We start from the raw sequence: 27459 nt of genomic DNA, 5'->3' as shown, positions 1-27459 counted from the left end.
GGGCTCTAACACCTGTTTGTTGTCTGAACAGTAACCTGAGTAGATTAATATAGACAGCAGCGGTTTAACAACAGAGATGTCACAGCATCAGCACTGTAACCCCGCCAGCTGTGACATACTTCTAAGGATTAGTTCAATGTTGCAGGCTTACCTGCCGCTGCTGTGTACACTTCCAGCAGCTCTCATTCCTGCCAACTCACCTCCTCTGAGCACCAGCACGTTGACCTCGCTGCCCACCGGCAGGTCTTTGAGGATGTCCACTACCTGGGAGTGGCTCAGCGTCTGGACGTTCTGCCTGTTGATCTCCTTGATAACGTCGCCCTTCAGCAAGCCGCGGCACCACTGGGCGTCCAGGATCATCTTCACCTTCTGGCCCAGGGGGCAGTCTGCGATGGCGAAGCCGAACCCTCCGGGGCCTTTCACCAGGGGCACGCTCACCAGCTCTGGCTGCAACAGCGTGGGGTCAGGGCCTTCTTGGTTGGGGACGTGAGGAAGGTGGTGGTGATGCTGGTGAGGATGAGGATGGTGGTGGTGGTGGCGTCCTCCGTTGGTCATGGGTGGCACTGCAGCAGTCTGCCTGGGGAGGGTTCCTCCATCTGGGACTGTGTAGTGAGGGTCCTGTGGCGTGGAGGTCGAGGGGGAAGGGGAAGTGTCCTTGGAGGCGCTGAGGCCTCCTGAGGCATCCTCGCCGCTGCTGGAGTCCTCAGGCAGGGGGTAGCCTCGGCACAGGACCATGTCCACATACTGGTTGATCGGGATGGACTGGAACATCTGCACCACGTCAGCGTGAGTCTTCCCCAGCACACATGTCCCGTTGATGTCCACGATCACGTCACCTAAGACAACCAAGAGCTTTTACACATCTGTGAAATGTCTAAATTTGACAGTGGGGACTGTCATGACTACATCACCACACAAAGGCATTTAAGGAAACGCAATAAAAGAGACATCCATCAGAGCAATTAACTTCCCCGATGGAGTTAGCACAATAAATGAAACGCTAATTATCGAGCTGGATTGTATAAGTAGAATCTGTATCTGCCTCTCCTTCTGCTCTTCTAACTCTTTAGAAAATTCAGATACATTAATGGAGATGGAGAGAGCGAGCAAGAGCATAAAATAGAACAAGATCACTGACATGCTGTTCCCTTCTTCCTCCTTTCATCTCTCTGTGAGAGAGGAGCCTCTCATCACCCCTGGCCTGGCTGAGCTACGGGCCCGGATGGCCGGCTGAATTGCTGACTGGCGAGCTGGCTAAAAGCCCAGTGGAGGATTCAGCCCACCTACACAATCAATACCCTTCCCTCGCAAACACAGCTAAGGTTTCACTCTTGAAATGAGCTCCATATCCTAACGTGGAGCTTGTTCATACCCACTACACATACCGCTGATGACTTATCCAACAACTACGCATCCATATAATAATATAAGTACTCTTCTAAGTGAACAAGAGTCTCACAAACTTAAATCATTCTAACCTTGGAATAAATGAATGCGGCAGGCCTACAGCACTCGGAAAGTCTTAAATCTAAAAGAAAGCTCCATGAAGTTGTTGCAGTTCACTGCTCGCTATTATAACCCAATGAAATTAATTACATTCATTTTTTGGCTTAATCAATTACCCTCCTTCTCAAGGGTAATGAAACATTGAAAATAATTACTCTCTGTTCCACTTTCATGTTGATTCTCATTGGCAGAACGGGCGTAGCTGCAAGAGCACTCAATGAAATCAATATTACTGTAACGTGAACCTTGAAGCACTTCACTAACAGCCATTCAAATGACAGCAATCACCATGCATGTGATCACAGTATTTTTATATACAATAAAAACCACTAACATGCGGGCAGTACCACAGTAACGCTAGTCTGTAGCAGACATGTCATATGTCCATTCCTCAGATAAGCAGGCTGTCATCCGCCAGCCATGAAAAGACAGCCGCTCTGCAGGCCTATTAAATCTGTAATATATGGCTGCATATAAAATCTGGGTGTCAACCATAAACTGAACATGTGCCGTATTGACGGAAGTTTCCTATTTTTAGAGCCGCTCCACTGCTTGAACAAGCAAAGTGACATTCACGGTATGGAGCCTGTTCTAAATGTGTTTGTGTGTACTCAGGGTACATAAAGCTGCAATACGTACAGTAGGTGTGCTGATGCCAAGCTGAGTGGCACCGTGGGCATGAGCATACATGCCATGCAAACAGTATATGAATGTGACAGTGGATTATGCTTTGTTTCGATAAATAATCCCATTTGTCGCTCTTTGAACCTTCCTCCTTGTTTGACTTTACAAAGGGACATGTGGGATTGCGTTTAACCGCCAAGCCAAAGTGCCATCCCGACACTGGAGGCACTGTTATAAACAGCAGTTCCGTAAGGGAAGATTACCTGAGGCGATCTTGTTGTCATGCGCGGCGGGCCCATCCGGAAGGACGTTTTTCACCTGAAGGAACTCGTCGGGTCTGTCTCCTCCAATGATGGTGAACCCAAAGCCCTGGGGGCTTTTTCTGAGCGCCGTCTGCAGGATGGTGCCCTGCAGCTGAGACGGATCTCGTGTGAAGCTCCGCGCTGCCCTACCAGGCTCCTCTGTTGTAGGGATGAAACAGATAAAGAGGAGAGTGATTGACAGGCTGTAATGGACATGGAAATGGAGAAAAATATCTTTAACGGCATAATTGCGGTAATTACTCCAAACCAAATTGCTTCCGTTTACCCAGTTGAACATATTACACAATGCTAGTCCAACAATAAATAGTGAGATATTAAATTCAGCTTTTATATTAAATTTGAAATGAAGGCACAGTGGCATTAATTCTCAAGATGAGAGTGGCACATCTTTAAAGTTCACAGGTTTACGTGCTGTGACTGTCTATGTGCTATGCAAGCAGGCACGTGTCTGTGAAAACGGAGAGAAACCGAAAAGCTTGCTCATAATTTGCCATCTGTCTCCATCACAACAACGTCCGCGCAGCGACAACGTGTCTGACAGCACGTCACTCACTGCTGGTAATTACACGAACACTCCGAGAGCATTGTAATTTAAGTGCAAACTCAAACAAATCACACATGCACACAAAAAACTAGTGAGTCTTCTGCTCCGTTTGCGAAGCCAATAAACATCCGGTTATTGCAAAATGTCTATATTTTGCCCCGTCACACCATAAACAACCAATTCCTTGCACTGCGGCGATAAATCCGTTCTGAAATGCACCTGACATTTTCCAGGTAAACTTTTCATTGCAAATTCCCTTTGTGGCGCCTGCAGGATGTTTAAACGGAGCAACTTTTTAGAAGACAAGAAAGGAACTGCATTAGACAGTGTGTGTGTGTGCGTGTGTGCACGTGTGAGAAAGAGAGTGAGGTAAGCGCGATGAGATGGAAAGAGACACGGAGAAACAGAGTTAGCCCCGACATGAAGACGGAAATTCTAACTAAATCCGAGCTCGCCCTTTGCTGTGGCGTGAGCCTATGAGGTTGTGAGTTATGTGCTGTGTCCCTGCATGCCGGGTTTCTGCTCCGGCAGTTCCCACATTGATAGACGGTGGTACATCAATCTCATTAGGGATGGTAGAGTTTGAAGCCCTCCACCCCTCCCCGCAGCCTCCAACACCCCCCCTCAATGTGTCATGGGATTGTGATTTGCATAATTGCATTGCAATTGGCTGATGAACGTGACCGCTCTGAGGAAAAAAAAAAAGATTACGCCAAGTATGATTAACATGACATTCCTGCATGAGAGCAGTGTCAACAGACATATCTGCAAGATTGTGCATATAAATCAATGTTGTACAAGTATATGCATATAGGTGCAATAACACGAAATTCCTCCTGTTTGAGGTGTGAGCACTGGCGCTATATTATGCTGTTTGACAGGATTAAGCCCCATCAGGCTGCCCAGGCATTCCATGTTAACACAGTATGTCAAGAGACTGTCAACACTGTTTCTTACATGACCGCCATGAAAGCAGCAGTGACAGAGGAGCACAGAGAGAAGAGGGAAAGGGTCGGGGAGGGGGCTACACACCAAAGCCATGTTTACATGGTCTTGATTAAGCTGTGGGCCACAAAGGGACAGTCTGTATTCTCCGTGGTGAAGTGATTATATGAAATGTCAGGCAGCATTGTCAGCGCTGTAATTATGGCTGGGCATAGTGCTCCTGTGCTCTGCGGCATTGTCTGGGAGGTCAGGCTAGCCATCCTTGTCAAAACAGTGTTTAGACGCCACCTCACGCACGTCCACACACTCGAACTAGACCACTAGCCATTAATTCTCATTAACAAGGGTGGGAAGGTGCAGAGCGGGCACAGGGGAGGCAGCCGAAGCTGCAGGCGGTGGTATGCAGAAGCACTATCATCCCCAGACTGCAGAGGAGCTCAGCTGCAAGAGGTGGGGTCTGCGTGCAGCGGAGTGAAGCAGACAGTTCTGTCCGAGGGGCGTCTGAAACACAGAGGCTAGTTTGAATGCTAATGTGGTCATGCTTTGTGTGTGCACGCGCGGAAGCGTATAATCATTCTTGCTCATTTTAAAACAACGCGGGGCTTCCTCTTCTCAGACCTTTACGTTGGCTGAGGGGAGGGTGATTAGACCAGCCAAGCGGCAGCATTCACCACAGGTGGTAAATGATGAACAGATGACCCAGTAGAAACTCAATTTATGATCATAAGTCACTTTCAAACACAGTCACCTCTTTCTCCTTCTCTGCCTCTCTGCTCCCCCTCTGTTCTAAAGAGATCTTTGAACTGCGGTGAATGACTGGGGCAAAAGCATTTTCAAAGGGACCTCAGAGTCCTCCCCATTTCATAATCTACTTGTCAAAATGAATTCTGCCGCCCAGTGAAGCGCTGCTCCATTATTCAAATTGAATATCATTGCTTCAGAGGCTATGGGCTGTTTATCAGCAGCCTGTCAACTGTTAGAACATCTTCCAGACAGGCATCTCAGCATGAAGGAGATGATAAAAGTGCTACAGTATTTGGAGAACGCATCTAATGCCTCGTTATAAAGTTTTTTTTTTCTCCACTGAACAAAAAAGCTACAGCTATAAAGCCAGAATCTGTGTCTCAATACCGTTGTCAACTGTGCAGCATCTTATGGGAGGAAGAGGAGGAAAAAACACAGCGAAACATAAAAGTCACACCATGAAAAATCACAGTGGTCCAACCTGTTGACAGTTTACCAATATCACACCTGTTTGATAAGTTAGCTGCGCACTGACTGCCATCATTTCTGTTCATTCTGAAAACAATTATGTGTAATGAATGTTTTGTAGTTACAGCTGAAGTCTGTCCTTGGTTTTTAATTAATTGAGTCAACAGTATTCTCACATGTCCTCTCAGGACTGAATGCAGTTTGAATGACATAACACCGGCAAGAAAGCAGCAAGGCTAAAAGTCTACAGCATGAGACTATGTAAAGCTGCTTTGAGCTAAAAGCTAATGTCGCCACACTAACATGCTCGCAATGGGGGACATGAGTTGTTGAGATATTGCACGGCAAGACAATCACGGTGGCGCTGTAGGAAAAGACACTAAACTCGGTAATCATCCTCTGGGAACCATGAATGTCCATCTGTTGGTGAGATATTTGAGTCTGAGCCAAAGTGACAGACCGACCGGCACTGCCATCCCTCCAGCCAGGCCGCGAGTGTGAAATCCAGAGTCAAAGGCTGAAAATACGCACTCATCATGTGTTGCTTTGGGCTCCTCCTCTCTCCTTAAATTCCAGGATGGAATTTACAGCAAATGATCTCACTTCCTGTCTGGTTCCCTGATGACCAGCGAGAGAAAAACTTCCTGGCCCTCAATCTAAACCGTGACCTTTAATGTCAACATTGCAGAACGGACTGCAGCTCTGTGCAACACCACGACACTAACGTCTACAAGGTCGAGGTCCTCCTGAAGTGGAAAAACATATTCATTAGGGCCGCAGTAAATTCACACTTTTCTCGAAGTAAACTGACGTCTCACCACATTGAGTGTCACTACTACTCTCTTGGCAGCGACAAGAACAATCTCACCCCTCACTTGTGAGCCACTGTAAATAACACCTCTGCACTTTCTGCTGCACGGGGCTCGGCTGTGGGTGCAGTTACCTGAGGGTGTGGCTGCCGGCGGCGGTCCCACCGAGGGCAAATCGACGCTCAACTTTCTCTTCGCCTCCATTACTGGATTCTCAAACTGGGTCTTCTGGTTGATGTGGCTGCACAAGGGAGATAACAACATGAGAACAAGAACAGTAAACAGCGCAACAAGTTGTTAAATGAAGCATAGGTGAAATGCTGCCATCCTGTTTTTTCTGGCATACTGCTCTTCACACATCCTCCTATTCTTTCCATTTGGTTACCTACAGCAGCTGACTGCACACAGGCTGAGGGCCAGCTGTGTTTGTGCCTTCGTATTCGTCTGTGTTCTTATCTTTGGGCCTCACAGAAGACGGCTCGTCCACACTGTTGATACTGTTCTTTGCCTGTCATGCAAACCTGTGATTTGACTATGAGGGCTGGGTGTGGCATAGCCTACATGCTGGGTAGACAGCACGTCATATAGCATGCTGGCTGTTCTAATGCACTGCAAAAACCACAACTCCAAACCGGTCTATGCCCAAACTGTAACACATACAGACGGATTGAGAGCAAGTCAGAACCTCAGAAATAAAAAATTGAATGCCCAGTGAATTCAAAGAGAATTGGATAGAGAGGATCAGCAGCAGCACACTTGGCTCTGAGAGCCTGCATTGCCATGATGATCAACATCTGCTCCATGTTTCGTAATCTCACGATCAAACAATTCATAAACTGCAAATAGATGTGAATGAAAATGTGCCCCTTTTTTATATGGCTTGCCTCGGGAAGGCCTGTCTTTGCATTTACAGAAATGAACAATCTTGCTAAAGCCGGATCAGAGGCTTTATTTTGGTGAATTTACACCAAACTCAATCTAAAAACAATTATTGTCTCTCAGATCACACCTGTGTGCTGAGACATTTCCTGCTACCCAGAGAAATGTCCCTCCACGCTCAGGCGGTAATGGAGAGAGGTAGCTCATCTGCGTAATGAGCTTTAACAGTTGTAAATCCCGGTCATGACAGCACCTTGGGAAGACAAAATGCATTGATGCTGCACAGTGAATCAGCCACATGCTGAGAAACTGATGGTATATGCGTGTGCATGTGTGTGCGCATTCAATGAAGAGCACACTGCGCTCTTGCTGCGTCTGACTCATGCACAGAGATACCCTCCCCATTAAGTCAGGAGAGATAAACACTCCCCTCTCTTTCACTTCCACTCTTTCATTTCCTCTCCTGCTCTCTGTCTCCCTTCCTCACTCCCTGATTGCCACACCTTGTGTTTTGTTTGGAAGTTGGGGGGCGATAATGAGACTTTGCGTCACATCGTCGCATGTGGCCGTTCATTCACAACAAAATGTGCCAGACAAAGAGATGGAGACAGAGGAGAGGCAGCCTCGCAGTGACCCTCTAGCATAAACAGGCGTGCTGCTTCCCCCTCCCTGCCTGCAGGTCTCTCCCTCTTTGTCCACAGTAATGGGACTAAATTTGTGCTTTTGTTTACACTCTTGATCAGGATGGAATCTCACCCTTGTTTCCCTCTCAGGGACCATAAAACGTCATTGTTGTCTCCGCTATCCCTTTTCACAAACACACAAAGCTGTAACCCACCAGTGTTATCTGCACTGACATAAATGCTTTCTGCAGGACTGTGGGAAACGACCTCAGCATGCCAAAATCCAGGCAGACCTCTATACCTCTGGAATTCAATGATATGGCTTTAAGTAGCAGAAGATGTGATTGTTATAACACAAAAATAATTTAAGAACATTTTTCTGAGCGGAATCAAACATGCAGACTCGGCTCCAGATGACCCACAGAGGCATAAATCGAAGCCCTGATGTTGCACCCTTTTGGCTTTAACTTCAGCAAAGACACACAGAGGCTGAATATGAGCATGCAGAAAACCACATCCTCCACAACGGTTCACAGCCGTAGCCCTCTGGGCCCCTTCAGGCACGGGAAGAAGTTTACTCACTCGACATAGTAGGTGCCGAACTGGGGGTCCTCAATCTTCTCCCAGCCGTAGGGCAGCTCTGGGGGGAAAACAGACGGGGAAAAGGCAGACGCAAATCACTTCAAGTGCTGCTGAGGCACTACATGGACAATTGGACACACGCAATGAGGCATGGTGCTTTGACTGACAGCTTCACAGCATGCCTACCTACACACTGAGAACAAGAGGACTGCTTTTATTTGTCACTGTGTGTTCAGGGCTTAATACGCACTGTAAAGGAGGCAGGCAGAGAAGGAGGAAAAGCTCAGTTGTTATACAGCCTCCCTGGAAAGTAACAGGCTTCCTCTCCAGCAGTGTGTATGTGTGCAACATCTTGAGTTTCTGCTGCTGTGTGACAAACACATGCAGCTCAGAGGAGATCTTTACGCAAGAGGGGCCATAGAAAATTGTCTTTTGAGAGATGCTGCACTGATGAGCTCGCTGCATGTGTCCCAGAAGCCATTAGGAGGAGAGGGGCAGGCTGGAGACCGGAGGTTTGTGCTGTGTCACCGGCATGACGGCGACCAGGCCCGCTCAGCTGTTGAATCACCGTCTGTTAGCCAGCACCCTCTTCAGAGAGGCAGGGATGTGGCTCATGCACACACTGCTATGTGCAGCAGGGAGCTGGGATGAGATGTAAGCGTGTGGTGGTAGAGAGGAGGGATATGAGGGGGGCTGAGGGCTGTGAGCACTCATGCAACTGTTACTACCACACCACAAATACTTTCAGATAACGTCTCACCTCCTTCCTCGCATTTTTCAGGAGGCTTGGCCTTCTTGGCAAGGCGGGGGTCCAGCCAGGTGGTGGTCTTGCTGTTGTGGCTTAAGCACAAAGAGGAGACAGGGCTTTAGGTGCAGTAAAAACATTTAAGACACCGTGACGATTAAGCAATTAGCACCGGCAACTCTCGGGAGCCACTTCAGCCAGGAGCTATTCCACCGGCTGTAACAAACAAACATAGCTAAAGGCTCCCGGATAACAGAAAGTGTGGTTAACTTCTAATCTTTTGGGATCGAATGGCTTATTAAAGAAGCCTTTAAAATATTAGTCAAGATTTAACAAAGCTCAGAGGATCTTTGGATAGAGAGAGAGAGTAAAGAGGGAGGACAAGGAGAAATTCATGGAGCACAGAGAGAAAAGAGTGAGCAGCTGCAGAGATCATAGGGAGCAGAACTGAGAGAGCAGGTCAGGGGTGGCGAGCTCTATTTAGCCTGTTGTTTCTCTGGCTGGCAGAATGAGCTATTGATTTAGCAGCGAGCAGCAGCACCTGGCTCCGTCAGCGGCTCAGCACTGACTGCTCGCCACACTAACGGGCCAGGTAAACAATGCGGGCCATGCTGCTTTTAGCACTGGCCAACAGACCTGACATCAAACACAGTGGAAATGAAAGAAAAAACTTCATCGAGAAGAACACAACTGCCACTGCTGAGCCTGCTGTTCGCTTCCATGTCCAACACCTGGTTTGATGGAACGCAGAGGAAGACGCTGGATGGGCAGCAGAGAGGACTCGCTGCCAGATCTCTCCCCACATTTGGCTTACCATGGCGGTAAAACAGACCAACTGGGAGAGTACTGGGAGAGGGATTGGCATAATGCTGATATAATTGGAGAGTAATAGGACCAAAACAATGCAAGCCAAGCAGCAGTAGTAAGGCTACTTACTCTATGAAATACACCATGCCAGTCTCTGTGTAGGCCATCTCCCAGTTTTTAGGCAAAGGCTCCTGACTCTCATCCTGGGGCTTCCACGCACGCAAGTCCATAGCGCCGGCGGACTGGTTGTAGCTGGGCACCGTCTTCCTCCACTCCGCCTTGTCCTTGTGCTCTGTGGCCCGGCATGGGGAGAGGGACACGGGCATGGAGATAGAAAGAGGAATGGGATGGGTATAGGGGTATGGGAGGTGGTAGAAGGAGAAGGAGACAGGAGGTGAGAGTGTGGCGCCATTGGAGCTCCTCTGGGCTCCTTGCATCTCTCCCTACTGCTGCTGCTGCTGCTGCTCCTGCTGTCGCTCGAGCTGATTTTCCTCTGTACACTGGGTGGACGGTTACATCCACAAGGGAGGAAGGGGTAGACGGAGAGAGAGAGAGAGAGAGGGAGAGAGAGGGACAGAGAGAGTACACAGCGAGAGGACGGAAGCACAGCAATTGCCATAGGATTTGCATGTCAGCAGCGATGTATTGGGAACTGCCTCCCAGGCAAGGGCAGAGCTGACCAATGCTTCAACGCAGCCAGGAGCGCCACATCACAACTCTATTAGTGTCACACAGGCTGATGCATGTGGGTGTGTGTTTGTCTAATCTTGATGTGTGTGTGTGTGTGTGTCTGTATGAGGCTCTTATCTGCAGGTTTTCATCTGGCTGTGTATGACCTAGCTTCATCGTGGCATTGAATGCTCAGTCTGTTTGGCTGGGGTAATTGAATGGCAGGGATGGAAAGTGACAGCTGTTGACTGGGACAAGCCAAGAGCTTTCTGTGCTGAAATTGGGGCCTCTTTTTCATGATGGAACCAGGAGGGGGGTTTCTGCACTTATACAGTCAGAATAAATGACTACGTACAGACACTTGCTCTAGGCTGTGGCAGCTTTCAGCCCCTGCAGAGAAATATTAACTGGGCTGTTGCAGATGTGGGCATGTAGGCCTCATAAGCTGACGAGAACGCTAAAAGGACACAAAAGAAAAATGGCTGTTAACGGTAATGCATGGCTATTATTAAGCTACCTTCGAGGCATGGTAATACATCTTCCACAAGCCCCTTTGTTGTACGTCCTCACCACTTGAACAATCCAATCCATCCACATGCTGACAAAGGTATAACAAACTGCTTTTGAGATTAGACAACCCATGAGCTACAGAATTAAGACTGACATCCTTCTACAATGAGTGGTTTTTCTTGGCTGGGCTCCACACTGCCACCGCTGCAGCCCAAGGCCACAGAGATGATGTGTCTCTGACAACGTTTCTCTCTTTTCCTCTCGGATGTGAGATGTGCAGTTGGACGCTCGCTTGATCTTTTATTTGAATAATTTCTTCTTTGTCCCTTGGCATGCAAGTCTCACAGCGTAAAGAGGCCTTCCTCTAGTGAATGCTAACCATGGTTCATATAATGCATATAAACAGTCTTTATGAGTACAATGTTCACTATGTTCCACATTGGTGTGAATGTGACCAACACAATTCAACAGTCTATAGAGATTTCCTTGACATTTGCATTCAGTACATATACACTCATGCCTTAGTTATAGCATTAACAAAGCAATGGCAAGAAAGTTAGCTTCCTGACAAAGAGAGAGAAAAAAAAACATAAATTCAAAGTATCTCTTGGTAATTGTGCTGCAAATGTCTTGGCACAATCTTTGGATAATTATCCTCAAGTATCACAAAAAATACACAAAATAACAAAACGGGTGATTTAAGCAGTACGCATTGGTAATTAGCTGTTTTCGCAGCACTGGGTTTTTCTGTGCAGAGTGGCTCATTTGGCCCACAGTCTGGAGCGGCAGTGCCACAGTGCACCGGGCTGGGGTGTGTTTGAGGCCTGTCAGAGGCCTGTCATTGAAGCCGTGACAGAGGACACAACAGCCTACTCCAGCAAAGGGCCACAAGCTGCTACTCTCCTCAGCTGGCTGCTTCAAAAGGCGGGAACGGTACTACGAGTGAAAACGATTTCATATGGATGCTTATTATTTAACATGTTGGCGCGCAATTCTGTCCATTAGGCTTTGATTATGCAGTGTTTTCTAACAGCACAGCAGTTAGAGGTTTTCTAACTACTCTCACAATGAGGACCATTCATTAACTGAAACATGTCCTGATATTGTTTGCCCCCTGAGCCATGTGAGGACATCCTTCCGGGGGAATCAAACAAGCACAGTCTATCCCTCTAACCGAGGGATTGCTTCTATTGATCTCAGACACACTTTGGCTACTACTTGACTTTGCAGCGCTGTGATTTAGTGCTGACCTTGCATGCAGAACAGCTAATCCTGAGAATGTTTGTTGGGAGAAAAGAAAGATAAGGAGGGAAGAGAAAGAGGTCCCGCTGTTTTGCATTCTGTGAATAATATAATGAACTTGTGGGCAAAAAAAATAAGTAAATTGAGCAAACAAAACACTGCTGGGGTTTAAATTTGGAGGAAAGCGGCAGGGAGCACAGCTAAATTATAACAAGCAGAAGGAGAAACAGACACTCGGGCTTCTCACCAGCCAGGCCGTTGACCATCGGAGGCCTCTCCTCTTCCTCCTCCTCCTCCGGCGCGGCACTGTCCTTTCTGTCCATCTTGCTGACGGAGGTTGTGCGTTTTCGCTGGACCTCTGTGTCAAATTCCTCGTCAAACAGGACCTGGTCCACCAGGTCCGGCTGCACGGGGCTGGGCTCTGCAGGGGGCTTCGGGGTCCCATAGTAGTTGCCTGGAATGAGATGGAGACGACAAAATCTCCTCATGAATATGCTCCACCTCACATGTTTATTGTACTCTCCGTTACTGCGTACCTATCCTGAACCCTTACACTCAGCTAACCCAGAGTCTACTCCCACGCTCTAACCCCACAGCAGCCCCTCATGGAAGCGGGGACGTGGAAACAACATGGTCGTCGTGCGTACAGGCACACACACAGACGCAAAGGTTAAACACCGTAGGAAAGAACTGCAGGTCTCCTCTCGGCTTTGCAGGACACCACAGAACAGGAAGAGACAAACAAGCCCCAGTGCAGCGGCAAAACCACTTTGTTCAGATCAAGGAGAGGCCATCTCACCTCAGCTGCAGCAGTTTTTTTAAATGTCTTAAAAGCCACAGGGGAGTCTCATCGTTGGCTACAAATCATATCTGGCTGAGCTGTATTGGTTGGAACAAAATGAGGCCAGGCTTTTTCTGTCGTAACTCAGCTTTTGGAACAGTTTCTTAGATAAGTGAAAGTCTTTTTTTTTCCCCTCCCATTGGGCGCCACTGCTGCTGTCAGTACTGATCCACACTGCTGGTCTGCTCGCAGCAACACACGCTGGAGAGGGTCACGTTGTCACCTCAGACCCAAACCTGCTGATCAGGGGCTCCTTCCATAGCAGGAGCTTGTGACAACTTGTTGGTTTACCATCTGCGACAAAGACGACCGTGAGTCAGAAAGGTTGTCTAATTCATTCATTTGATTCTTTTTGTTGATGTGCTGTATGCACAGTATTTCTATATCTAAAATGCAGGTTTTCATGTGTTTAATAGCATTATGATTCATGGCTGTCGTGGTCCCAGCCCTCAGACCAAACACAAAATCCTGGACTGTTGTTTTGTCATATTTACTGCTTCACTCCCGGGGGAACAGTGACTACAGCGTTTATGCCAAGGTGGGTTCTCAAGCACTCGATTGCCCCTTTGAGTCCATCCGCTTGCCTTTGCTGTCATGTCGGCGCCTAAGGCAGCGAGCAGCCTCACTCCACAGAGCGAGTCCTTCCTCAGCTATAGGAGGGGATGACCCACTTTACCACTCATTACCTTCGCTCTCAGGACGAGGAATAACAGCAAGAATGAAAACTTAAAAGCACAGGAGGTGAGAAAATAGTTGGGAAATGATGGTACAAATATTGATTCACTGGTTGTTCTCAGTCTCTGGGAGACCGCAGCCCTCCGGTGTTTGTGTGGGACTAAGACCGAGCTGTGTCTGAGAGGCTGAACATTGTATTGTAACAGTTAAACGGTGCACCGGGGAGCGGACAGACACTGTGACGAAGGAGTCTACCGGGAGGAGGAGAGCGAAACGAGAATGGGAACAAAGGAGGAAGGACGGGGAGGCTGAGGGAAAGAGAGAGCACTTTTCTCACTGACGGAAATTTTGTGACAAGGGAATTAAAGTTCCACACAGCAAAATGAGGAGCGATGTTTGCTTTGAGTTTAATTTCTCTCATTTAAAGAAATATGTTCAAAAGCCTGTTTAACCATCGTTTGCCACAGTGAAAGCAAGACAAACAAGGCAGGATACAGACTGATGTGCATGTAAATACAGTCATACATAATAACTGATTAAGGTAATTACATTAATCCATGTTTTAATTTATGAAGCGTTAATATCAGTTCCTCACTGAAAACCATTAAATTCTTTACCAGGTTGTAATTAATAGGAATGCTTACTGACGGAGTTGAATTAGAGGTGGTAATTTGCTCTGTGCACTCCCCAGTTTCTCAAGCTCACACAAAGGTGCACGTAGCCTCTGTAAGCACCTATTAGCAAGGAGCTGGGAGACACTGGCCACAATAAGGAAGCGCACTGAGATGGATCATGTTGTAATTATACTGTACTAATGAGCCACAGTATGAAAAGCAGCCACTGACGAGAATTTATAACTCGAAACCACGCGACGTGGAAAAGAACAGGAGCAGGCTGTTTTTAACTTAACCTACAGAACCGAGTGAGACGTCTCTTCGCAGAGTCTTTGGGCTAACAGCGCTAAATGAGCTGTTTGCATGCTGCTCCTCATTTGGCTTCCACCTCAAGTAATTTCAACAAAAAGCACATTTTAATTTAGCATCATATATCCTGTCACTGCGGGGCACAGCCAGGCTCCCCAGACATCTACAGTCAGTTCTATTATTTTATTTAGCGCATGTACAATCACATTGTAATATACAACAGTACTGACTAATTATCCACAGCTTCATTTAATAGAGTGCTCAGTCCTTTTAATATTGTAATGGGCCAGAAATAAACGTGCACAGTCTTTCTTTTGATGTGACAAATGCATATAGCGTGTTTTATCATATCAAAGATTTCAACTAGCTCCGGCAATTAGATTTATTTATTAAAAAGAGCCGGGACACGGGCAACAAGAATGGACTCGATCAAACAGATGGATATTTGTGATTCTAATAGATAAGTGATAAATAAAGAAGTGAGTCAGCAAGTTGAGAATAATAGAGTTAATAATACAGGATGTACGACCAAAGGAAAGTGGTGGAAGAATAAAACCAGACTCTACAGACACTTTTAGTGGGAAAAGTGGTTCTGAATTAGCTTGACTGTCAACACTATAAAATACTGAAAACTGGTGGTCCAGAATGAGCCACCACTGTTAAACCGGCAGAGGACAGAAACCAGTTGTCCCAGTTGATCCTCTGAATTGAATGTAGTTGAGCAGTAGGCTGCTGCTACTGTTCACTGATGACTGATGCCATCTAGAGAGCAAGAGGGGCAGAGAAAACCCCGATCTAACCTTTCCCTGAGCCTCATTAAAAGATGTCCAATGTCTCATTACCAGGACAAAGACCTTCCCTGCTGGGACGCCGGGAACAAATTCTAAAATCAGTCCGGATATGAGCAGGGTGTCTGGTCACTGTTTGGCAGCCCTGACAGTCAGAGTGACCACCTCAAATCTCCCTCCTTAATTAGTGCCTTAGATTAATGGACTGTTCAATCTTGGAAAAAGAAAAAACAGAAAACCTGGGAGCCTCCACGCCAGCAGCTCCCCATGACCGTGTGTGTGTGTGTGTGTGTGTGTGTGTGCAAAAATAACCACCTGTTGATGCGGGCGCTAAATCAACACATCAACATGCTGCGATCTATCATAAACAGAACAATGAGCGAGAAGCAAAAACACAAAAAAAGAAATACTGTAACATCATGGAGGGACTCGTCCCTCCTGCAGGCTGTTTGCTAATGATGGATCAAATTTCTGACCCTGGGATTCTATAGGCTGCACTGTCGGTCGCCCACTCATGGAGATATATGAGCATTTCAAGCAATTATACACACACACATATGCAAAATGTATACTTACTACTGTTCTGTGCGACCGACTAAACCTGCTGAGGTTCATGTACGTCTCAATTTGGTTGCTATTTTTAACCTTTAAGAGGCAAGTCTGTCTGAAGCGCAGAAAAGAACAGCGGATGAAAACATTACAACTCATCACACCGTCAAAATCGGCATTTTCGGTCATCGGCGGCTTATGTAATTCCAATCTCGCTTCCCTTTGGTCACACGGTGGCAAAATGACAAGTAGCAGCGGTGTTAAAGGTAAGAGCAGCAGCAACAGTGTGCACAGAGGGCTGATAATTTCAGCAGTGTTATTACATTAAAGCTCTTTTTTGCAGCCTTGTGAGAGTGGTGGGTGGACAGTGCAAAGCAAAGCCGTTTTCGTTTTAACAGCCTGGGCCAACGCTTGCTTGGCAGTGTCAGCGAATTACACAGTCATTCACTCATGTTACACATGCAGGGTTGTGTTCGCTGCCAGAAAGAAGTAGTTTCATGTCGAAGGAAACATTTTTTTTTTTAACTTTGCTTCCTGTTAAAAGGCCGCCGTGCACGGAGAGACCCCGATGCTGAACTGTGCATGCGTGTTGATTGGTGAGAAAGAACGCATGTGTGCGAGCAGATGTCACGTTTCAGTCAGCAGCTGCCGGCGTATCTCATCTCCGACTTATGAGAATCTGAATAAAATGCGAGTCGGACTGTGACCATCTGCACTGAGACATAACCTCTTTAAATCGCACTGTATCACTGAGAGAAACTTTCATTATAAGCTGTGATAGAAGTGCTAGAGAGCATGCAGTCATGGTCATTTAGCAAAGGGAAACGCGAGCAAATGGATTTGAGGCAATGTTTTCAAACACAAATGGAAATCGGAGCCACCCCATATGTTGTGGAAGTTTGGGAAAACCTCTCAAGGGCTTATTGTCTGGCTCAGCCTTCACCAGCTCCCCCCAACCCCGCCCCCTCGCTCTGCGTTTATCCCCCTGCCTCTGTGAACCTGCCAACCGCAGTCACAGACCCTCATTAATCATTGAGGTTGGGCTCCCAGTCTCTTGGGCAGTGCCCAGTTTGCCCAGGCCTCACCGCTGACTGCCAGTGCCCCAGGCGGGTGAAGCCCATCTTGTGCTCCAGCCTTGGCACGGGGCTCCGGCGCTGCTTGGCATGGATGCCCACACTTTACGAGCCAACCTTGTCAACCCCGCATTCCTCTACTCCCTGTGTGTGTGTGTGTGTGTGTGTGTGTGTGTGTGTGTGTGTGTGTGTGTGTGTCGAGATGACCTGCCTCTCATAAATAAACTTCCCTTCTACTTTATGTTCATCTCCTCAGTCTGCGTAGTGACACTCAGTATAAATTACACACCCTTCCTGCCTTTACTTTCATCCTTATTTTTCTTATTAAGCTGCTCTCATCCATCCTAATCCCTCGCTCTTTATCCGTCTATCTTCTGTTCTTCCACTTTTAGATTTTAGTTTTTTGTTCTTGTATGCTATTTGGATGTGTCCAATAACAACACTAATCCAACTCCTGTGCTTTCAGCAGTGCAGTTCTCAGAGCCGAGGCACTTTTTAATCTTTCCAGCCTCCGTTTTGCCGGTTCCTAGGAGTGGGCAGCTGTTGCTAGTGCAGCACCTTTGCACCCTCCCTCCTCTGTGACTTCTGGCCGGTTGCCCTGTTTCTATCTAATCCACAGCTATGCAGCTTTGCCTCGGAACTTCACAAAGCCTGTAATACCGAAAAAGACCCTATTATAAAATGGTTGTAGGGAATGCGGTCCAGTAAAACAAGGGGACGCTAAATGGTCATTTCTTCTCCAGTAAAGTCCATGATTGTCAAAGGGAAAACATTCTGTACTGCACAAAGGGGATTTCATCATCGTCTTCTCTGTCAAATTGGCGCCGAACAGGCTTACAACTACAGTCTGTAACTGTCAGCTAGAATGAAAGTACCATAGCGCTGTCCGGTCTATAACTCGTGTCCGTTTTTTTTATTTGTCCCAGCCTTTTATGCTTCGTTCGCGCTGTGCAGTTCTGTACTGTTCTGCATTTCCAATGCATCCTCGCAGAAGGCCACTTTTATGCCGACCCATGAAACTACCTCCCCCAATCAAGGTAATGCTTCCCATCCAATCTAACATGCAAACATGGACTGTGCAGGCGTACGGCCTTATGGAGTCCCATGACAATCAGACTGCTGCTCTGGAACCAGCTTGCTTTATACAAGTAGAAAAGAGAGTCCATAACATACTGATATATGGAAGACATACTAAATAAATGTTAACACAACTTGGGGAACAGTAAGACAGAAAAGACATGTCTTCACATCAACCTTGTACCAACCTCACTGTTGCTAACTCTGCGTTTCAACGGAGCAGAGAGACACCTGCTTTCCCTGAATTTTGCTTGTCCATTTCAGCTCCCTGTCTCTGTCATGAATGATTCATACTGCTGGCTTTCCTGCACCGTGAGGGGTAGAAAATTGGATATGCCCTAATTCACATACATGCACACACTCTCGCACACACGCAAATCTAATTCTTGAGAGTTTGGGCACAGCCAAGGTAACAAGTATTACTCCCACCCTGACACTTCCATCATTCTGTAAAACTAAAACTGGCAAACTAATCTCTTTGTTTTTGTGCCGTTCAAACTCTCCCATCCACTCCACCGACAGCTGAGTCAACTTTGCCGCTAAGACCTGCTTGGAATGCAGAGAGCGACTGTTGGGGGCTGAAAATGTAATGGATTAATGCTGGGGAGTAATCATAAACACGGGCGATTTGCCTCTTTTATGCTTGGTTTAGTGTTTTTTTTCTAATACTGGCCTCCTGAAATAACTTCTATTATTGGTGAGCCATATGACAACCAACCTGTGAAACGCTCATTGTCTCATACATTGGCTCCAGCAGAGCAGTGGGAGTGAATGTCACTATTGGTTTCAGATTAACCATGGTTACATCAAGCCCCTGTTGTTCACAGGTCTGGAGGATTAGTCACAGCTGTGAACATGGCCGCCCAGGTCGATGTTTCCATTCAGTCAGGCGCAGGTACAGTAAGGTCTCATTCAGACAGAGAAGCACAACACGCGCTGAAGAAGCTCGGCATGTTGGGGAGGGAGGGATGAATAATGACTGACTGCGATGAGAAAGTAGGTTGGAACAGAGTGCGGTTTTCCCCGAGCCCTTGACACTCAAAGTTCAGCTCAGATTTAGTCCCACAAGAGGAAAATTCTTTTTGTAGCATGGAAACAATAAAACACAACAAAACAAGAGAAGACATAAGGAAATGTGAACGCGACACACACAGCACGAAGAGGACATGAGATTAAAAGCTGCAGCAAATGAGAACTGGGGTGAGATTAAAGTGCAAGGCTCCACCAAGAGGCGGTTTATGGTATATTTAATTTAGGTGTGTTTGTTGCATCCAGAATTCAATCAAAATTTTATTCTGTTACAGCTAAACCTGCATCTCTGACCAAAGGGGACGATGTAAAATTCAATAAACGGGAAATCCAGGCAGCGCCTCCACAAAAAGTTCAACTATCTCCACACACCACTCAATGCTGTTTTAAAATGTGTCCCCAAAGCATTGCACGTCTGTGTGAATTACAGCTAATTTTACAGCACACGGCCTGTAGCGACTACTAACAGATCTGTAGTCAATGACTAACTCACCACGAGGAAATCATTCATTAGGTGGGAAATATTTCTCCCTCCCTTCCCCTGCCCTACAGTGAGTCTGCCTGACAGTCTGTACTTCAGTGTGTGAAAAGTTCATCCAACAGTTTATCTGTGGTGATTCACAGGTCAAAAGTCTGGGCATTAATGATTAACTTTCTGTGGGCTTCTGAATCTATGCCTTCAGTACACACACGGTTGTGTTGCATTAAGCTGGGAAGGGCAGAGCAGATCCATTATTCATTCTGTTGACTGGTTCATAGGCTCAGGGATGAAGGCCCAGTCTCCCGGGGTGGGGGGGTGGGGGGGGACAGAGGGCAGATGAGAGCGCTCTTACGACATGTGTAGAGGACCAGGATGAAGTTCTCCTCGGCAAGAAACTCACCTGGGGATATATTACCTCTGGTGCGTTCACATTTTACGGTGACAGGCTGATGGCGTGTTCAATGTGTTGACTTCACCTGATGACCTAACGGTGCACAGCTCAGCAAATTCACAAGAGAACTAATAACCCGAGCGTCGCGTGGGGATTGATCCTCAGCTGCAGCCGTGTCCCCGGGGCCGACTGGGACCATGTACTGTACTGTCCTCTGTCTTCGGGGAGTAGTTTTTCTCTTATGATCGTCCCAAATTAGCTTTGTTCTATTCTAGCTCATTTGTTTTCACACCAGACCTCTCTGTGGAGTCTGTCGCTGCTGTGAAAGCTGTCAACTAAATTCAAACAAATCCAAACAAACAGCCTGAGACACCCTGAAAAGCTGCCTGTTCAAAATGAACTCCGGTGCAGTTCCTTTATATGAGCAAAACTGACCAAGCGCAGGATTTTATGGTAGCAGATATGTGATTTCAGCATCGATTCGAAGGCTTAAGTACCACTAAATCCATCTGTGACTGCTATAAGCAGCGTATGAAGCCAATTTATGTAAGATTATGTGTTTTGGCAGTTCCTCATTAAAAAGTAAATATCTTCCTATAATATTATGGTAAAACTCTTGTTTCATCCTGTTCCTACCTGTTCCTCATTATTCATGACACAAGGTCGAGCTGCAGTCTCGACTGCTAATGTTCATTTTCAGTTACTTCTTGGTGAGCTCTCACTGAGGACATACATACACACATAAAAGGCAGTGAAGTGCCGCGTGACCTGCCGTCAGTCACAGGAAATTCATTCCCCGTGTGGGCCCATGTAGTGGTGGTGATGCACTTCAGAGAACCTGAAAAACGTCTCAGTGCATCAGCGTTTAAAGTTGTCTTATCACAATCGGCCTTACGAGAGCTTTGCTTTTCCTACATAACAAGTCTTTGAATTGAACCGAGCATTCGACGCCAACTTACAGCGTTTACGTCTTCTAACGCTTGTACCAAAGCAAAGTTTGGTACACAAAAATCAATATTTAATTCAATATCCAGCCCCAGCTGCAGTACAGGGAAAGTCAATCCTGACAGATTTCCAGTCACACATTCATACCAGCTCAAAACAACATAGTTTTTAAAGTCATTCTGCTTCCTCCTTCAAAATAAACTGGCTATATTTTCATCATCTACAGCAGGAACCCTCAACTACATTTGTCTGAGGGACAGAATTTTTCGAAGAACACACTGCGGGGGCTGGACTTTCAAAAAACAACAAACAAACAAACAAACAAAAGTCATATTAGTCTCTTATTGTTTACTATTTTCACTTTTTGACCAAAAAAAAATGTTATTTTTATGATCCGATACCAGTGTGAGCAGACCATGGAAAATCCATAATGATAACAAATGCTCTCAGACCTCCACCAAGAAGGCCGTCAGTGCTAAAACCAAAACCCACAGTTCAGCTTCCATTGAATAAGTCCTTCTCTCAACTAAAGACTCCTCTTTGGGATCCCAGGAGGCAAACAAAAACACTCAGCCTGAGACCCAATGCAACAGCTGTCCAATGAAAATGAAACTAAAACAGCTCCGCAGTCCGGCCAGGGAATGGCCAACCTGGGACCCAAGCTGTTTGATGGTGGGTCCACGGAGTAGCGAGGACGGAGATGGAGAATAATTTGACTGTGCAGAAGAGATGAACCTTGGGTGAGCGTTTTCTGAATTCATTAATATTCTGCAGGCCGTCGAAGCTGGACGTGGCTCGTAACAGCTGATCTATGGAGCTGTAGAGCTGCAGCACATGTCGTGTTGGGACTTACCATCATAGGTGCCGCTCTCCAGCAGCAGTCCACTTTCCTCCAGGTCCCGGAATTCCCCCACACTGATGAAATTGTAGTCCACTCCAGGAACTTCCCCCTCTCTGGGCTGCCGAGTGGTGCCTGCCAACAACAACACAGTTTAAGACAGAGGGACGGTCCAAACGAATGGACTGTGCTATTCATTAATATGGGGGTGGGTGGGGGAGCTGGAAGTGACACTGCATCCAACATGCCCACAGGGATGTGATTCAAGTCCAAATACAGGCACTCAGGGGTGCATCTGTGTCTACATCATGAATAGTCAACAGAGCTGAGACCACGGAGCAATGAATTCATTATCAAAATGTGAAACAGAGGAAACACAGCAGCACAGCTGTCAGAATACAGAGCAAGTGTAACTGATGATAATGATCATGAGCAGGATTTTAATTGCACACTTTTACTTTGACTTCTGTGTACAACGCCACCTTTATTCCTTAAGGATGCAATTAAATACCATACGAATGCCACAAATAAGTGAGGAGAATTAGAGAAGATGGTACAAGAATGGATCTCACTGTTGACCTTCTGCATATTTGTTAAATAATGACGCTGCGTTTATTTCTGCAGTGTACACACAAAGCAATTTCTCCTCAAACCTCACATTTCCCCGGTTTCCATGGCAATATAATGCAATTTAATGATTGCACAAAAAGGTATGGACTTGTCAGCATAAAGCAGTGAAAATCTTATTAATGGGTTTTTCTGAGACATCCATATGTGCAATAAACCAAACAATGAACTGAGTTTACAGTTAACTCTTACATTTATGCCTCCAGACCTTCACCTTCACAAAGCCCCATCCAGTAAGATCAAAGATGGCAGCCTTATAGTGGTGCAGAAAGTATTCAGATCCTGAAATTAAGCGCTAATACCGTACTGCAAAAACACTTTGTTAAAAGTGGAAGTCCTGCATTAAAAATGTTAGTTAAATAAAGTATGTATAATCAGGAAAATGCACTTAAAATATGAAAAATAAAAGTACTCAATCCAGAAAAATCTCTCATGTGACACTTGTGTAAACTGTTGGGTATTTGGGTAAAATACTAGTAAAAGTAAAAAGTAGTGGAGTAGAGGTAGACAGCGGCATGAAAAGAGGAGCCTCACAGTACAAGTACCTCACATATGGACCTATTTCCAAGACTTTCTCAGGTTCAGGTTCATAAACCAAGGCTAAACTCTCCAAGGTCACAGGAGTAAAAATCAGTGACATGTTTTACAGCGTGCCGTCTCCTTGTTGCCGGTTACGATGGTGAAGGTCAGCCGCTTTATGCCTGAGACAATCCAGAAGCAGCGACAGCAGCAACACGAGCTCCAACTTTTCTTATTTTCTCCCTCTTCTCCTTTTTAAAATATTTAATTTGTTTTTTATCTAAAACACACTCCCACTCCAAAAAGCTCTACACTGTATTCCAGTTTCTGCAAAGTTCCAGTCATTAAATCATAATCCAGCCTAAGTGCTGCATCTGGTTAAGAAAGAGTCATGTTTTGCCTTATTGATGCTCTCATCTGTGAGACACTGAAAACATATTGTTATGAAAATGATTTCACGCTCGCCGACATGCCGACTCTGCTTACCGTCATTTTAGATGTAATCAGGGCTTTTACAGTACCTCAGCTGAACTGCTGCTATCTGGCTGTGCTGCAGGCACGAGGGATTTTACCTCCGAGTTTAATAGGAACCTGTCCCCATTCTTCATTTTCTTTCTGTGTCAACATCCATCCTGACTGCAGTGTGAGCCATCACATCTGAAACAGCTTAGTCTATTGCAGAGACAATCTTTTATTATGTCAACCAGAGCAATCAGAGGAGGCCAGCTAAGCCACAGAGGGAGGAGGAAAGATGAGCTTGTTTCTGGAAGAGGGAATAGGGAAATGTGCCGATTTAGCTTTTGATTGTTTGCTCAGTTAATTTACTTGAAGATTCTCAACTTGGCTGGATCTGTTTCACCACCTTTACTGTTTAAATTCTCATAACAGCATCGTGGGGCATTGTAATTATACTTTCATCATCTGGAGTCTCAAGTGCTGCGAGAACATACTGTAATTTCAAGAGGTAATGGAATTTTCACAGAGCATTACAGCTTGAGAAGAAAACCAGGAAACAAAGGCTGCGGGTGCTGATGTGTTGTAGATGGCTGAATCTCTTGCGCCTCCACACCTGGACAGCTGTGAGCGAACAGTGTTATTACAGCCCGGCCGTGTGGAGAGGGACTGCTAAGAAACTAGAAATTTAATCATCTGAGAGGAGCGCTGGGATGAGGAGCTTTGAAGAAAAGACAAGAGGAAATTTGCCTCTCGTTTCTCACTGGGAAAGAACGCAGTGCTTTAACTTCCTTCTTGAGCGTGTTTCCTCACAGGCCCCGCTTTGAAGAGATGAAACAGCCACATGAAAACAATATAGGACAAAAGCGTCAAACTGAAAAGTACTGGTAGTTAGAAGGTCTGCAGGGGCTGCTGTGGAACAGAGGCCAACGCTCCAGTGTTATGTGTGAAGTCTTATTTGTGTTTTTCCCACCTAGCAGGTTGAACACCCACCCTACGGGGCACCAGAAGCCAAGTGACGAGCGTTTAGCTACAAGATGCTAATGGAAACTGAACGACGAAAAAGAAAAAAGGAACAAAGAGGAAAAAACGATTACCAGATACCAGATATCAGAACAAGAGGCACTGTGGGACTATTATCTATCGACTTCTGTTATTAATGCAGGAAACAGAAGTCAAAAGTCTCGCTTCTGACCGATTCACATACCCAACTACAAATTTCTCAAAGTCAGGACCCCACGTCCACATTTATGAGGAGGCCACATGGCCTGAAAGCACAACACTGACTGATATCAGCTTGAAAAGGTGATTTTTGGAGCAAAGTTTATGCAGCTACCATCCAACAAGCTCAACCGCCTTATTTTGAGTCACAGTAGCTTGATGTTTTCATGATCTCAGTCCTGTATTCCTCAAAGGAGGAATCAACACTGATTAATGCTTTGCGTTTGTAATGTCGTCATTCATTTCTTGAGGTTGCATTTACCATTTATAGGCCCCCTGGATAAATGCAGTCTTTATCTGAGGTTGTCAAGAAAACCTTTATTTGATATTGTCAATTTTTATGATTTGCTTTCAACTTCTTATTTCTCTGGCGTAGGACAAATATTCCACGTTCGGAGACATCAATGCAAAGCTCTATTCTCTTTTGTCTCTGTGGCTTAAAAACTTAAAAGGAGCCCTCTTCAATCTTCTCAAAAATAAAATAAAAAATGACAGATTGAAAACCTGGGGCTCCTTTCTTTTTTTTTAACATTTTCACAATCCTTTCTTGTTTTTTTTTCTTTTTCTTTTTCGTGGACCTGATTGCCCTGCTGTGCCAGATATTAATGCCCAAGGATTGATAGAAAAAAAGAGGTTGCTGGCGGTGGAGTGGAGGGTCGGGATTTCTCAGAGTTTTAGAGATTTGGTGGTGCCCTGGACCCCTGGCACTGTCTTGAGCTCCCGTCATCTTTTGTGGAAGGCAAGTGTGACACTTAATGAAGCCTCGCTGTGTGCAGTGGAAGCAGGAAGTCATGCCTCTCTCACTCTGACATGCCATTCGGGCTGCTGTAATGAGCACAGGCATCATGCTGTAGTGGCTATTTAGGCTCGGCGCATGGTCAGTGCGGTTCAGCGAGGCCGTGATAAGCCACTGGCACAAGCTGGCATGAGCCGAGTGGACGAGGGACATATGCTGAGCTGCTGAAGCCAGACTGCAACGTCTCACATGGGATATGCAGGGCACAAGTTTTTATGTATTTGATGTTCGCTCTGTGAAGGAGAATCAAATGCTCAGAATTGGGTAAAACTAGAAAATGTTGTGTGCTGTCAGTGCCTATATAACTAGTAATCTTTATGATGATGGAGGGAAATTGGGCAAAACAAGTGAAATGTAAGAGATCTTACTGCTGCTGATGTATAATATATAGTATAAGTAAATAGCTGAGGAGCGCTTAGGGCTCATATAGTGTTTTATACTGGAAATTGTTTTATACATTTGTACAATAAATTGGTGCAAAGATTCATTAAGCCAGATGAGAAACTGCAGAAAAAGGTGATTATCTCCAATTAATCATTACCGCTTTATTGTATAAATGTATCTTTGAAGGCCGCTTTAAAAATGACTGTTCTTCTATGCATAATGTCATAAACGAGAGCTTTCAAAATGCTAAATGAGAGATATAATAAACAGCGTCTGGAGCACTGATTAATGGTAAATGTGTTCTGTTGTTTTTTTTTTTTTTTTTAACTCAGCTGTGCAGCCCAGAGAGTTGCAGCTGCTCTTTCATTTACGCCTGTTGGCCTTGTTGTCCATTTTAAAATCAGTCGAGTATAAAAACAAATCACTCTGTCCCGGTTATTTATTCTTCTATTCTAAAAGGAGCAGCGGAGCAGACTCACACAGATAAAAAAATACTTGGGTATAGAAAGCAAAGAGAGAATGGAGAAAGTCTTTCACACCTTTAACTGTAAGATAACCAAGGCCTGACTATGATCTGAAAACTGAAAATAAGTCTTCATTACTTCATACATTCAGCCTCAACACTCACTCTATTAAACATAAAAACAAGCATGTCATTGCGCTCGATTCCAATAAAGTTTGTGTTCCACTCATGTTAGGTAATGACAGCCTTTCATGTCAAAGTCTACTCAGGTTCCCCTCGGACCTCATAGTTATATTAAGCCTAAGATTTGGTGCTTCTGCTACGTTTGAAAAGACAGGAAAGGTGACAAGAAAATAAGGCAGGATGGTGCAGGTAGTGCTACAGATGAGAACAGACCAGGCTCCATCTGGAGGGATCAGGGGGCAACAAGCAGAGCCCAGACAGCGAGAGAGGAGACCGAGGTGCCCAAGGCTGTGGGAGCTACTCACAGGGGATGGTGCGCAGGTACAGGTTGTCCCTGATCACCTGCTGGAGCTTATGGTCCAGGGAGCCCTTCTGGAACTGCAGGCTGAGGTAGTGACGCAAATCCGTATTCAACACCTTACCTAGAGGGAAGAGAAATCTGGGTCAGTCCAACAATTAAATCACGTAGGAGGGCATCTGCATGGCGCACATTTACCGAACGCCCACTCTGATGATTTGATTTGGAGACAATTAAGAAGGCGTTCTTCTGAAATTTAAATTCATAACAAGCTGCTGCTCTGACGGACAATGACACACGCTGCAAGCTCCGAATCTAAAGGGCCCTTGTCCAGACAGCAGTTACTTCCACCTGAGGAGGCGAGGTGCTAAGTGGCAAAGATGGCCTATCCAAACTGTCATGTGATGAAACATTAATTAGGCACGTTCATTGAAATCCTGATGTGTGCATTATAAAACGCAGTTAGAAGACATTAGGAGCGTTGCCCCTCGGGAACAACAGCATGGACTGAGGAGGTGTAGGGGCTGTCGTCTTCAAGAGGAGGTAAGTTTGCCATTCTCCTCTGAGTGACAGAACGTCAGAGAGAGGTAGCTCAGAAGGAAGAAACAGAGATTTCCCTTGTGTTTGCTTTAGTAGTGCTCTTCCTCGGCGTGGGCTCCACCTGCGGGGCAGCAGCTCCTCCCTCGGAGCAGGACACACAAGATGTGCTTTGAATATGGCTTCAGCTGCATCAATAACCAGCGCTTTCCCTTCCGAGCTGCCAGGCAGGGGGTACGCAATTAACCTGAGCACTGGCGTCCACCATCTACATAAAACATCATGTTACAGTTGTTTTGACAGACATCGCAGCAGCAGCAACACCTCAAAATCTAGCTCCATGTTCTA

The 27459-nt window shown here is 45.9% G+C and overlaps 1 protein-coding gene across 4 annotated transcripts in view; it reads right to left on the bottom strand.

Moving 5' to 3' along the window:
• magi3a (membrane associated guanylate kinase, WW and PDZ domain containing 3a) overlaps window positions 1-27459 on the bottom strand; it is a 104898-nt gene that overhangs the window by 13575 nt on the left and 63864 nt on the right. For all 4 annotated transcript variants that reach the window (XM_076740545.1, XM_076740547.1, XM_076740546.1 and 1 more), the window contains exons 2-10: window positions 26582-26698; window positions 21646-21765; window positions 12268-12474; window positions 9729-9891; window positions 8808-8887; window positions 8048-8105; window positions 6098-6204; window positions 2394-2591; window positions 201-836 (exon numbers count right to left, since the gene is read on the bottom strand). In XM_076740545.1, coding sequence (XP_076596660.1) covers window positions 201-836; window positions 2394-2591; window positions 6098-6204; window positions 8048-8105; window positions 8808-8887; window positions 9729-9891; window positions 12268-12474; window positions 21646-21765; window positions 26582-26698 — 1686 coding nt within the window. The remainder of the gene's footprint in view (window positions 1-200; window positions 837-2393; window positions 2592-6097; window positions 6205-8047; window positions 8106-8807; window positions 8888-9728; window positions 9892-12267; window positions 12475-21645; window positions 21766-26581; window positions 26699-27459) is intronic.

Source organism: Chaetodon auriga, chromosome 10, assembly GCF_051107435.1.
Source record: "Chaetodon auriga isolate fChaAug3 chromosome 10, fChaAug3.hap1, whole genome shotgun sequence".
Taxonomy (NCBI): Eukaryota; Metazoa; Chordata; class Actinopteri; order Chaetodontiformes; family Chaetodontidae; genus Chaetodon; species Chaetodon auriga.
Note: the sequence above shows the minus strand (reverse complement) of the source record. Positions and strands in the feature narration are given on the sequence as shown.